This window comes from Curcuma longa, unplaced genomic scaffold (genome assembly GCF_044706935.1).
Source record: "Curcuma longa cultivar G26 ecotype Majalengka, Jawa Barat unplaced genomic scaffold, ITB_CL_G26_1.1 contig_17545, whole genome shotgun sequence".
Classification (NCBI taxonomy): Eukaryota; Viridiplantae; Streptophyta; class Magnoliopsida; order Zingiberales; family Zingiberaceae; genus Curcuma; species Curcuma longa.
Window position 1 is genome coordinate 1 of NW_027430610.1, and position 12234 is coordinate 12234.

Here is a 12234-nt window from a genome sequence, read left to right on the forward strand (position 1 = left end):
TAACTTGGTCAAGGAGAATAGATAATTGACATAAAAAATTAGGTTTAGTCATAGGTTATAAGAGATCAAAAGCAGGGAGTTTTGATAAGGAGTGCATGAAGGGACCTATATGCTCTAATCTTTACACCAAGAACAATTGAAGATTTGATCATGATTGAAATCTCGAGTCGTATCATGTAATACCGGCGAAAATTTGTGTTCCACCGACGGACTGGCACCGACACAGGCATTCCGACTGGGGGGAGACGCCACCGGAGGCGTCACCCAGGCTCGGCGACGCCACCGGAGGTGTCACGGGCCCGACGACACCTCCACGCCCCCCCTGGCCAGTCGCGGTTCCTTTTGTTTTTATTTTTTTAAACTTTGGTTTAATAAGATTTTAATAATCAATTCCTATCTATAATTAGGGATAATTTAAATTGGCTTTATTAAAATCCATAAAATTATCTTATTATTTTTTAAAAATATTTTATTTTTTATTTTTAAATATTTAGATTAAATTTTTTATTTTAGTTAATATATTTTATATTTTAAAAATACCGAAACTATATTGGCATGGTATAATACGGTATCGTTTCAGTCCGGGATCGAAACCTCGGTTCGACTCGATATTTGATATTATTGATCTTAATTCAATCAGGGATATTCCTTTACAGTGCTCAACATGAGTAATATGTACATTTAACTAAGACAAAAATGGGAGTAATGGTTTAACTATTACTTATAAAGAAACCTGCACGCCCTTTTAATTTAGTCGTTGAGTTATTTTTTCTCTTTTGAGGTTTTGTGAATTGTCTTCGTTTTGACGTTGTATATAGATTTCTCACCTATTTTTGTTACAATTTGCCTGTTATATTTTTTTGTTTTAGAAATTCAGCTAAGTCTCGTTTGAACCGTAAGTATTCCAAAATTTTAATTCTCAAATCTAATAAATAGGCTTGTTTGATGTTATTTTATGTATGTATTCCATGTATGTCATTCAAATGTTGCCATTGCTTTTGGTTTCTTTTTCTGATCAAGTAGCAGTCGTACATGAAGCTGCTGAATGTGCTGCTCGAGCAATGATGTCACGTCTTACTGGTTACGGAGTGAAGCTTATTCTCCCTTCACTTCTTAAGGTGCTTTTTCTTTTTATTTTGTCTTAGCTTGATGCATCCTCTCTTTTTGTGATCTACATCATTAACATATGGTTATCATCTACTCTTATATTTTTCAGAATGGAGTCTTGGGTCTGATAATATGTGATTGTTGTTGTTTTGAATTGTTTTTTGTTTGTGGTTTCACTTCAAGGTCAACTAGTGACTTGGTTCTAATATCCTCAGGGGCTAGAATATAACGCTTGGCGAACCAAGCAAAATAGTGTGCAACTTTAGGGTGCTATGGCGTACTGTGCACCTGTGCAACTTTCTCAGTGCCTCTTGAAGTTCCCAAACTAACGGAGGTTTCTTACTTGGAAACACAATTGTCTTTAGGTCATGAATCCTCTTTGGTTTGTGAAATTTTGTAAAATTGATTGCAGATGCTGACTGATACACACCCCAAAGTACAGGATGCTGGCCAAACTGCTCTACAGCAAGTAATAATGTTCTCCTCTTCATCAAACTTCTACATATCTCTGTTGCTTAAAATTACGTTTTACATGATTTTTTAAAATTAGGTTGGCAGCGTAATTAAAAATCTGGAAATATCTGCTCTTGTTCCCACCCTGTTGATGGGTCTAACTGATCCTAATGAGTACACACAGCATTCTCTAGGCATTATTCTTCAAGTAGGCTAAAAGTTTTGCTTGTTTAATTATCTTAAACGTTAGGTGCTTTAATACTTTAGGCTATCTTTGTATACTTCCTTGGCATTATTGGTACCTATTGTTCAGGCTCAAGGGAGAGAAGCGCTGAGACAAAGAAAAAAGCTGCTCAGATTGCAGGAAACATGTGCTCCTTAGTGACTGAACGTATGGATATGATACCTTATATAGGATTACTTCTGCCTGAAATTAAAAAGGTGCAAATTCTCAACAATCTTTTTCTTCCTGTTGAAAATGAGGTCTCTAAACATGTACGACATTTATCTTCCCTTCTTGCAATCAGGTGTTGGTTGATCCTATTCTAGAAGTTCGGTCCGTGGTAGCTAGGGATCTTGGATCTCTCATCCAAGGAATGGGAGAATAGAATTTTCTGAATCTTGTTTCATGGTTATTGGATACATTGAAGTCTGATAGCAGCAATGTTGAACATTATGGATGGTATGCCATTCTTAATTTCAATGGATCTCTAATTTTAATGATGACACAGTATTTGTCAATATCCTTAGGCATGATATTTCGGAACTATTTACAAGTTCTTCTACTTGCAAATTTGGATGTTATGCCGATTATATTAGTCTGATAGCTGCAATGTTGAGCATTATGGATGGTATGTCATTCTTAATTTCAATGGATCTCTAATTTTAATGATGACACAATATTTGTCAATATCCTTAGGCATGATCTTTCGGAACTATTTACAAGTTCTTCTACTTGCAAATTTGGAATGGGAGAAGAGAATTTTCCAAATCTTGTTTCATGGTTATTGGATACATTGAAGTTTGATAGCAGCAATGTTGAGCATTATGGATGGTATGCCATTCTTATTTCAATGGATCTCTAATTTTAATGACACAGTATTTATCAATATCCTTAGGCATGATCTTTCGGAACTATTTACAAGTTCTTCTACTTGTAAATTTGGATGGTATGCCGATTATATTAGTCATAAATTTATACATTTATCTCATGTTTGGCTTCTCCTTCAGGGCTTGCTGATGAAAATGAATCTGTTCGTGATGTTGCGTTGAGTGTTGGCCATGCCTTTGTTGAGCATTATGCGACAATGTTTGTTCTAAACATTTTTACTTTCTTGTTCTATTTTTTTTATAAATTTTAGTCTGGTATTAAAATTTCATTTTCACTTTTTTAGGGGGGATTATCAAACTAGATCTTTACCTTTGTTGCTGTCTACTGTGGAGGATGACATTTTTAGTGATAACTAGAGTATACGACAAAGCTTTATTGAACTTTTTGGCGATCTTCTTTCCAAGATCTTTATCATATTAGATTTTTTGTGAATTATCTCAAGGATCTTTGTGCATAAGGGCTTATGGCTTTGCAGGTTGCCTAAACCTTTGGAAAAGCAATTCTTAAGGGTGGTAGTGATTACAAAGGTGCAAATAAAGAGGCACTTGACCATGCAATTATTGAGGTAGTTGGGCATAAGAAGCGCAATGCACTTATATGGTTCGTAGTGATATTAGCTTGATTGTGTGTCAGGTATGATATTTCTCTCTACTGTGTTTTGTTTTCTTATTGTCGCATTACTATTTTGCCACAGACTAACAATGAAGTTAATGTTGTTGAATATAAACGTATCTCATATTTTTTATGTTAGGCTACACTGCATGTATAGAAGACTATCGTGGCAAATACTCTCATGATTCTCAAAGAAATAATGCCAGTCTTAACGTATACTTTGATTTCTTCTCTCGCTTCATCTTCATTAGGAAGAAGACAAGTTTGTTTTCTAAAGGAATTGAAGTATTTAGTATGTACGTACTCAGTTGAATAACCAATGATCCATTATGTTAAGTTATTGGAAGCAAGGTTTAAAATCTCGATTTGTGTCGAGGTTTTAGTCTCGGACTAGAACGATACAGTTTCGATATTGTATCGTGCCGTGCTGATAGAGTTTCGGTATTTTTTAAAATTTAAATATAAATGTATATTAATTTTATTAATATTTGATTATTAAATATGCTTTATATATTGAGATATGAAATTTATATTTCAATATTTTCTTCTCATAATATAATGTCTATTAAATTGTTATGAAAATTATTTTAAAAAAAATTTAAAATTCAAAATTAAGAAAGGTTAAAAATAATTATAAAATTATTTAAAAATCTTAAATTATTTTTTTGAATGTATTTGTAAATTTTTAATTTAAAAAAATTTATTTGGAATGTTTAAGAATTATATTTTCTTTAAAATTTTAGATTATTTTAAATTTATATTTAATTAAAAAAATAAAATTATTTTATAAAATATTTATTAATATTTAAAATTATTAAAAAATTTTGAAATAATTTTTAATATTTTATAATAATTAATAATTTTTTATTTATAAAAAAATACATATTTAAAAAATAAAAAATTAAGTAAACCTAAAAAAAATTACAGTTGCAATGACCCATGGAGGCCATCACGACATCACGGCCTTTGCGGAGGGTTTTAAGAATATATAAAGTTTTATTAGAATTTTTTAAAATTTTAAATAAATTTTTATATATTTTAATGGGATAATTTGATTAGAATTTTAGGAAATATGTTTGATTATTTATTTAAGTTGGGGGTTGATTAGATTCATTCAAAAATAATAACATAATTAAGAGATAAATAAAAAAATTTATTATATATTTTTAAGTTTAAAATAAATAAAATATATAATTAATTAGATATTTTTATGAGGGTTTAATTAAGTCTCTTTGAATTATTCTTATCTTTGTTAGGAGTTAATTGAGTTAATCAATTTTAATTAAAAAAAACTCTATTTTCCCGACACAGTGTGACCTCGGCATGATCCCTCCGGTGCGGCCAGCGCAACTTCGGGGGTTGCAACGGTGCGGCCAGCGCAGCTGCAGGGGTCGCATGACCCCTCCGGTGCGGCCGGGGGTCGCATGACCCCTTCGGTGCGGCCAACGCGCACGACCCCTCCGGTGCCGCCAACGCAACTCCGGGGGTCGCATGACCCCTTCGGTGCGGCCAACGCAGCTGCGGGGGTCGCATGACCCCTCCGGTGTGATTGTGGGGGTCGAGCTCTGGTGCGGAGGTCGCGTAACCCTGGTGTCGAGTTGTGTCGGTGTCGGTTGGCGGATGGAACGAAATATTTCGCCCGTTTCCATCGGCTCGGCACGATATTTCAATCCCTAATTGGAAGAGCGCTTGGTGAACTTGTTTGGAAGCTTGGGGGGAGGATTTTGCCTTCAATTATTCCAATTTTAGCTCAAGGGCTTTAAACACCTTGACTGGAGTAGAAGACAAGTGAGTTTATTTGATACTTGAATGCTCTTAGAATATATTTCACATCATGTACCTTGGCGATGTATACATGAGAATTTATGTGGATCGTTCCACAAATCTTTTAGCGTGTGGCTAATTCATGAGAATTTAAATTGTTAACCGTGCTGATAAAATGTCATTTAGTGTTCTTGAATATACTTCACTTTTTTTTGGGTTCGGTTTATTGGGTAATTCATTTCCATGATTGCTTAAATATTGGATAGTTTTGTTCAGTAAAGTGCTTGATTAAATGTTTTGTGCTAGTGCTTGAGTTTTCATTTTTATCATGTTTATTCATGATAGCTAGACTTTGCTTGTCTTAGTTATTGTTAATCATGTTCATATTGTGCTTCAAAAGGGTGTATGCATTGGTCTGAGTGAAGTTATGGCAAGTGCTGGTAAACACCAATTACTGAATTTTATGGATTAATTTATCTCTACAATACGTACAACTCTATACGATAGGTTTGATTTTCTATTTTCTATTTGCACATTTTTTTATATGATGTTGAAAATTTGTTCAACTTGTATGATCACTCTTCAACTTGTTCCAGCATGCGAGACGTTCATGAATCAGGATAGCTTGGCATTTAACACTCCTTACATGGTTTACCTATATGTTCTATTTGATGTTCTTTAATTGCCAATTGTATACAAGCTGCTTATAATGAGAATGTCATGTTGCAGAGTGCTGGAAGGCAAGCAATTGATGAAATTGTTCCCACACTCCTTCATGCATTAGAGGATGATGAAACTTCTAATACACCACTTGATAGACTCAAACAAATATTGAGGTTATTTAATTATTTGGTGTCTTCATACTTCTTAAATGAAGGCAAGCAAGCTTGTTTAATTACCCTTGAATCCTTATTTCTTGCCTATTTCAGTGTCAGCATTGTGGCCATTTTGTCTCACATCTTGCCTAAATTAGTCCAGCTTCCCCTTTTGTGAGTGAATCTTTATGCAATATCTCTCATCCAATATTATTAGAGATTGACATGGTAGTTGTTACTTAACTGTTCATATTATCTAGTGCCTTCAATGCTCATGCTTTGTGAGCTTTGGCAACTTGCTTTAGTTGAAGTTGCTGGCATTGGTCTTAATTCACATATTGGAATGATCCTCCCACCATTAAGCATGGCAATGAGTGATGATTATGTGGTAAAACAATCTATGACTTATTAAAAGTTTTATATTATTTTTCTTAAATATGACCATTTGACTCTCACAATAGGTGATCAACCTTTTTACTCTTAAAACTTTTTCATATGACATTTAGGGAACAATTGTTGTTGGATAAGGTCCAAATCCAATAATTATTTGTTTGGCTTAGGGCACTGCCAACATTATTTTTTGAATTCCTATTGCATATTTTTGCATGGATTTCTTAAATTTGAATTTATCTTTGCTCTTTCAAATATCATAATATTTCATCAAAGTATAGTAATGATCCATTATTCATAAATTGATGTAAAAAAGCAGGATATGTTTTTTAGATTAACACGTGAGGAATAGCAAATGTTTGTATTTCTTTTCTAATAATGAATTTTCAAACAATGAAGCATTCCTTTTCTTTTGTCGATTCCATTGCATGAGCTTTTTCTTAGCAGACATTATTAGTTATGCACTAATTAATCCATTAAATGTATTTGGAAAAGCTATTAGAGTCTCTTTTTAAATTTACTTTTTTTTTTAACATAAAATATTTTTTGGGGTAGTATTCTTTATTGCATGACTTACCCAAGTAAATCTGCTTCCTTTATTATCCAAGTATTTTTAATCACTTTTTAGTTGATTTATGGATAACTAAGCTTCCTGTATTGTGAAGTGTTACTCATTTATGTGGATCAATTTTAGAGAATTTTTTGCCTTCTCTCTTTAATCACTTTTTAATAACATCTTTGTTACACGACAATAGATGTGTCAAGTCAATTACAATCGATGACAAAAAAGCCCAGAATGGATTGCTGTCAATCTATTTGCAATCTCTAGGGTTTAACATGGAAGATGTAGAGGATCAGGAGCCTTTAGCTTCCAAAGATCATGTCGTGTTCCTAACACAATTGCTGTTGAGGAAGTAAAGGTGGGCCAGTAAGTGGAATAAATTGCTATAGGGATACTTTTGGGTTGAGGATAAAAAATTTCAAGTCAACTATTTTTTCTGGGTTGGACCTTTAATTTTTGTGGAATGATTATTCTTCATGATACTTGATGTTTCATGTGTCATTAAACAATAAAAGATCATGATTTATGAAATATCATATATGTATTTGATGTTGTAAGAAAGAAAACTTAAGAAAAAGTGAGTGATTACTCAGAAATAGCTGATAAATGCATGGATGTTCTTTCCTCTTGTATAAGCTATGCTGCCTAATTCTATAATGTCTAGATGTTATGTCTTGTATCAGCTATGCTATTTAGTTTTTCATATAATGTCTATTTATCTCAATAGCAAGGATTTTTTTTTTCAATAGTATGTCTTAACTATCTTAATGAACTTGTGGTTTTATCATGCTACTATAGTCAAACTCTTAAAAGGAATATGAAGTTTGAGCACTTAGTTATATATGCATATTCTATTCTTGGTAGGCAGCAACAGCTAAGGGACAAACTCCTCCTGGGCTTCTTGTTAATGTTACTAGTCAGAATTCCCAGGATACAAAACCAAAGGTAATTACTTTTTCCTTCTGGTGCTTCATTCTTTCATGTGTCCCTTGAATGAAATATCTATCTTTTTGATGGATGGTGGCATTTGAAAACCTGGTTATGTCCAGTGAACTTTGGGAGAAGAAGAAAGAGCAAATTTGGAGGCCATCTGCATTTGGAAAGTTACCTAGGTGGGACTTACATTCTGTGAGTTACTACTATCTTTCTTCCCCTTCTAGTGGAGAATTAAGAGTGAAACTCAGGCAAAATTTTCCACTGAAGAAGTTTTACTGTTCTTCAGTGATACAATCAATCTATAGAATTGATTGACTATCTTGATAAGAAACAGCAGAAATATTACTTCATCATTTTATATTAATGGAGTCTCTATACATCGGGACTTAATAATAGATGGCTGAAATGTTTCAGAGAACTTGATATTGGTTTATCAGAGATAATTGGAAGGGTTGAGATAAGGAATGAATGTAATATTACTTCCCCTTCTCTTAGCATTGTAAAGTGTTCCTAGTGCATGGACATATTAGTGCCACCATAAAATTTTCCGTGAGAATTCAGAAAATTCAAGAATGATAGGACATTTAATAATCTCTCTAAGGGATCTTTGTTTCCTAGTGTTTTGAATTTTTTTCACAAATGAACCTGATACTCTTCAAGGGTAGGAAAGAAGCAAAAATATGTATTAAAAAGTAGAGGCCGAAAATCAGTCTACACTAGACTACTACTTTGAAAGGTGTTGTAGTGTGGCGGATGAACTTTCTTAATTGAGTTTGATACATATATTGAGACTAAATAAATTTGATAATCTTTTGTAGGGCATAAGTTTTCTCCTGAAGACAAAATCTTGCATGTTATAAAATAAGCATTTTTTTGGTATATCTGAGATCCTAAATCAGTTAGAAGATATTGTAAGCTTGAAGTGAAATAGATTGCAATGTGTTTTGCTTTAACAGGTCTTTTGGAAATTCATAAATAATAATGGAGTGTCCAACAAACTACATTGTCTTTTTGAGTGATTGCTATATTATGTTATATTTATTTCTTAAAAACCACTAGGTTATGCATCATCCATAATCAACATTGCAACTCTAGTATTTGTTGATGCATTGAAATGATTATATTTAATTTATTTTTCATTGCCATGTTTTTTTAGAACAATTGATGCATGACATTTCAACTTGGCCATGCCTAATTCCTTTTTCTCAAGTAAACAGATTATTGTGAAGGGTGGAGATGATTGCAAACAGGAGCACCTACCTGTACAGCTAGTTTCACATTTCAATGGTAATTACAAATGCTGAGGATTTTGTTTGAAACTTTGAATTGTGACCAATGGTTAGGCTTTCCCAAGTAAGATGCTGACAGCTTTGCTTATTTTCCTTTATTGGATTGTTGCTAATTCCTTGAGGATATGGCTATCCTTTAAGATATACAAACTTCAAAGGAATCATGATGTTGTTATCCTTTTGCACAGGTGATGTTCTGGGCATGTTATCCTTTGAGTTGATTGTATTGATTACATGTTTTACTATTAGAAATGATTGTTTGCACAAACAATTCTATAACAATGCCAAGGTTGCTTTTGCTTCCCTATGGACACTTGATATGTATATATATATATATATATATATATATATATATATGTATATATATATATATATATATATATATATATATGTATGTTAGTGATTTGTGTCTTTGTGATGTAACTTCTACTTTTAATAAACATGAAAGCAATTTAATAAGCGTTAAGGTGGTATTTGATACGAGATAATCGTGTAACATCCTCATTGATTTTTCAATTGGGAATGTTAATCATCTACCTTGGTTGAGTTCTATTTAGTAATTTAAAATTTTAAGTAACCTAGTTTACTTTGTATGAGAATCTAAATTGTTTGTGAGGGTGGTGGTAACTAAGAGTCCAAGATAAAGTTATTCACGATCATAACAGTTGTAACTATTTGGGGTCTTGTCTTTGAGTTCTTTGTAAGACTATCAATTATTGTTTGACTATGTGAGAGTCACTTGTTCTGGACCACCTGACACATCCTTCACTTATTGAGAGATTTAAGTATTGAAGGCAATTTTCTCTGCGTCAACATTCAACACAGGGAATGTTATGCTTAATAATCCTGCAAACCATCTTATGATTATCACTATTAACTTCCAACTTCTTATCCTTCATCTAACTTTTCCCTCTTTTCACTGTTTCATACTCATTTTATAATAAATTATAGGACAAAAACATCATTCTCACATAAAAGCCTATATCATTTGATTATAATGAGGCATAAGTTGTAGGCCAAAGAATAATTGTAACATTGTTAAAATTGATTTAAAAAATATGAATACATGGTTAAAGTAGATCTCTGAAAATTTTCATCTTATTGTTTCTTGATAATAAGATTTGACACTTTACTAGAATGTTATGTCTTTAATATCAGATATATACCTTATGAGGTTCTTGTTACATCTTATATAGTACTAATTGAGACTATCCTTGATACAATGATTCTTCTCTCTATTAAGAACTTATTGCTTTCTTCTTGGTATATATAAATTTCTGTCGATTCTCAATATTTTATTTTTTTTTGCATGCCTCAATTCATTAAATAAAGAGTAGATTCCCCAATATCTCAAGTTTGCATGATTTTTTCATAGCTAAATATGAAGAAAATTCATCAAATTCTTGTGCATGTATTCAAATTTCTCAATTGTCTCTTTATTTTGTTTGGTTAACCATCAAAATTAATCGATTATGACATTCTTTATGATAATTCACTTACATGTAAACATGCTCTTAGTTACATCATTAGATAAGATCAAGGATTGAAATCTCGAGCCGTTTCGCTCGATATCGGTGAAAGTTTTTGTTCCGCTAGCGGACCGGCACCGACACTAGTGTTCTGGCCGGGAAACTGTCTGGAGGGGTCATGCAGGTTCGGTGACGCCTTTGGAGGCGTCGCGTGCCTCAGTCGCGCAGCTTGTGCGTGTCTCGGTCGAGGTTGCGAGGAATCCGAATTTTTTTTTTAAACTTAGGTTTTAATAATAACGTAGGTTAATTTTATCAACTCCTAGTTATAGTTGGAATAATTTAAATAGACTTAATTAAAGCCTCATAAAATTATTTTATTATTTTTTAAAAAATATTTAATTTTTTATTTTTTATATTTTAAAAATACTGAAATTATACTGATATGACACGATATGGTATCGAAACTGTATCGTTCTGGTCTGAAATTGAAACATCGGCACGGCTCGATATTTAAACCTTGGATAAGATACTTGCATCAATTCTTTTATCATCCCTTTTGAAATTTTTTGTTTGTTACAACTCTAGATGGTTTAAGGTCACTTCAACTAATATGATAATGCTTTCTCACTTGTTGTGCAATTGCTATGCAAATGTTAGGTTTTTGTAGATCTTCACCTTTATTCTCAGAGTTTCAATTTTGTTTGATTATAATTGCTTAATTGAGATGTTGCTTTGTGATATGAATCTGTCACCTAGTATGATATTTCTTGCATGTGCTATCAACATTTTCTATGGGATTCATTTTTGGCATTTCTGCAGGACATATAGATTCAGTTACTTGTAAACTCTTATATTCCATTTGTTGCTGGATTTTCTTATTGGAGAATAAAATTTATTATCCTGCTCTTATTTGGTTGCTTGACAGAGAAACTTCATTGAGAGCATGACATGATATTCAATACTATGTTACCTGCTTCAGGTACTCTTGGGTACAACTTCCTTCAAGTTTTTCTGAATTTAGCTTGTCATGTTTGCTCAAACATTTGAATGCTATAGTTAAATAAATTTTATTCACTTTGATTGTTTATGTGAAAGATAGACACAATGGTAACATCTTATTGGATGAAGAGGGCACATTATTCACATTGATTTTGGTTTTATGCTATCTAACTCTCCTGGCGGTGTAAATTTCGAGAGTGCACAATTTAAATTAATTCGCGAACTTCTTGAGGTGAGATAATTGGAGTTATGCTCAGAATCTATTTACAATATTTTTTTAGTGTTTCACAATGTCCTTTTGATGCCAAGTGATGGACTCTAATGCAAATGGAAGTCCTAGTGAGTTCTTTGACTATTTTAAGGTGATAGATGGTATAGCCTCTACTGTAGTCGTCATTTACTCATCCATGCTCTCTGTCGATTCTGTATATCCAAGGTCTTCTCAAGATGACTCAAGTGAGGTTTCTCTGGCATACAGGCATATGCAAAGGTATGCATTTTAAATGGTCGACTGACTTTCCCCTAAATCTATAAAGAAGCTAGATAGAAATTTGTGTTTTTCTAATTGTTTCCATTATTGCATTTGGTAAATCCTGCAGCAGTTACTGCAAGTCTTTCGATTTTAGGCCCAACTATTGTAGAAAATTTAAAGAATGGGAGTTGCCTAGTAAGACTTGTCGTTGAGTGTCGTGCTCTGCATGTTTTTCAGTTAACAAAAGGTTAGTGT

General features: G+C 32.8%; 1 protein-coding gene across 2 annotated transcripts; it reads left to right on the forward strand.

Annotated features, from left to right (window-relative positions):
* The first annotated feature begins 1027 nt into the window (after window positions 1-1027).
* Window positions 1028-11997, forward strand: LOC141816642 (uncharacterized). 2 transcript variants are annotated; one of them, XM_074704383.1, is made up of 17 exons: window positions 1028-1118; window positions 1323-1441; window positions 1520-1576; window positions 1874-2001; window positions 2088-2242; window positions 2480-2614; window positions 2791-2869; window positions 2955-3028; window positions 3147-3304; window positions 5644-5696; window positions 5777-5883; window positions 5977-6036; window positions 7679-7759; window positions 7864-7942; window positions 8968-9037; window positions 11434-11487; window positions 11986-11997. In XM_074704383.1, the coding sequence occupies exons 10-16, from the start codon at window positions 5658-5660 to the stop codon at window positions 11445-11447; spliced, it is 450 nt and encodes a 149-aa protein (XP_074560484.1). In that variant the 5' UTR covers window positions 1028-1118; window positions 1323-1441; window positions 1520-1576; window positions 1874-2001; window positions 2088-2242; window positions 2480-2614; window positions 2791-2869; window positions 2955-3028; window positions 3147-3304; window positions 5644-5657; the 3' UTR covers window positions 11448-11487; window positions 11986-11997. The 2 variants fall into 2 exon arrangements, with proteins under 2 accessions (XP_074560484.1, XP_074560483.1); XM_074704382.1 differs by lacking the exons at window positions 11434-11487; window positions 11986-11997 and having other exon boundaries at window positions 8968-9322.
* Window positions 11998-12234: the final 237 nt, after the last annotated feature.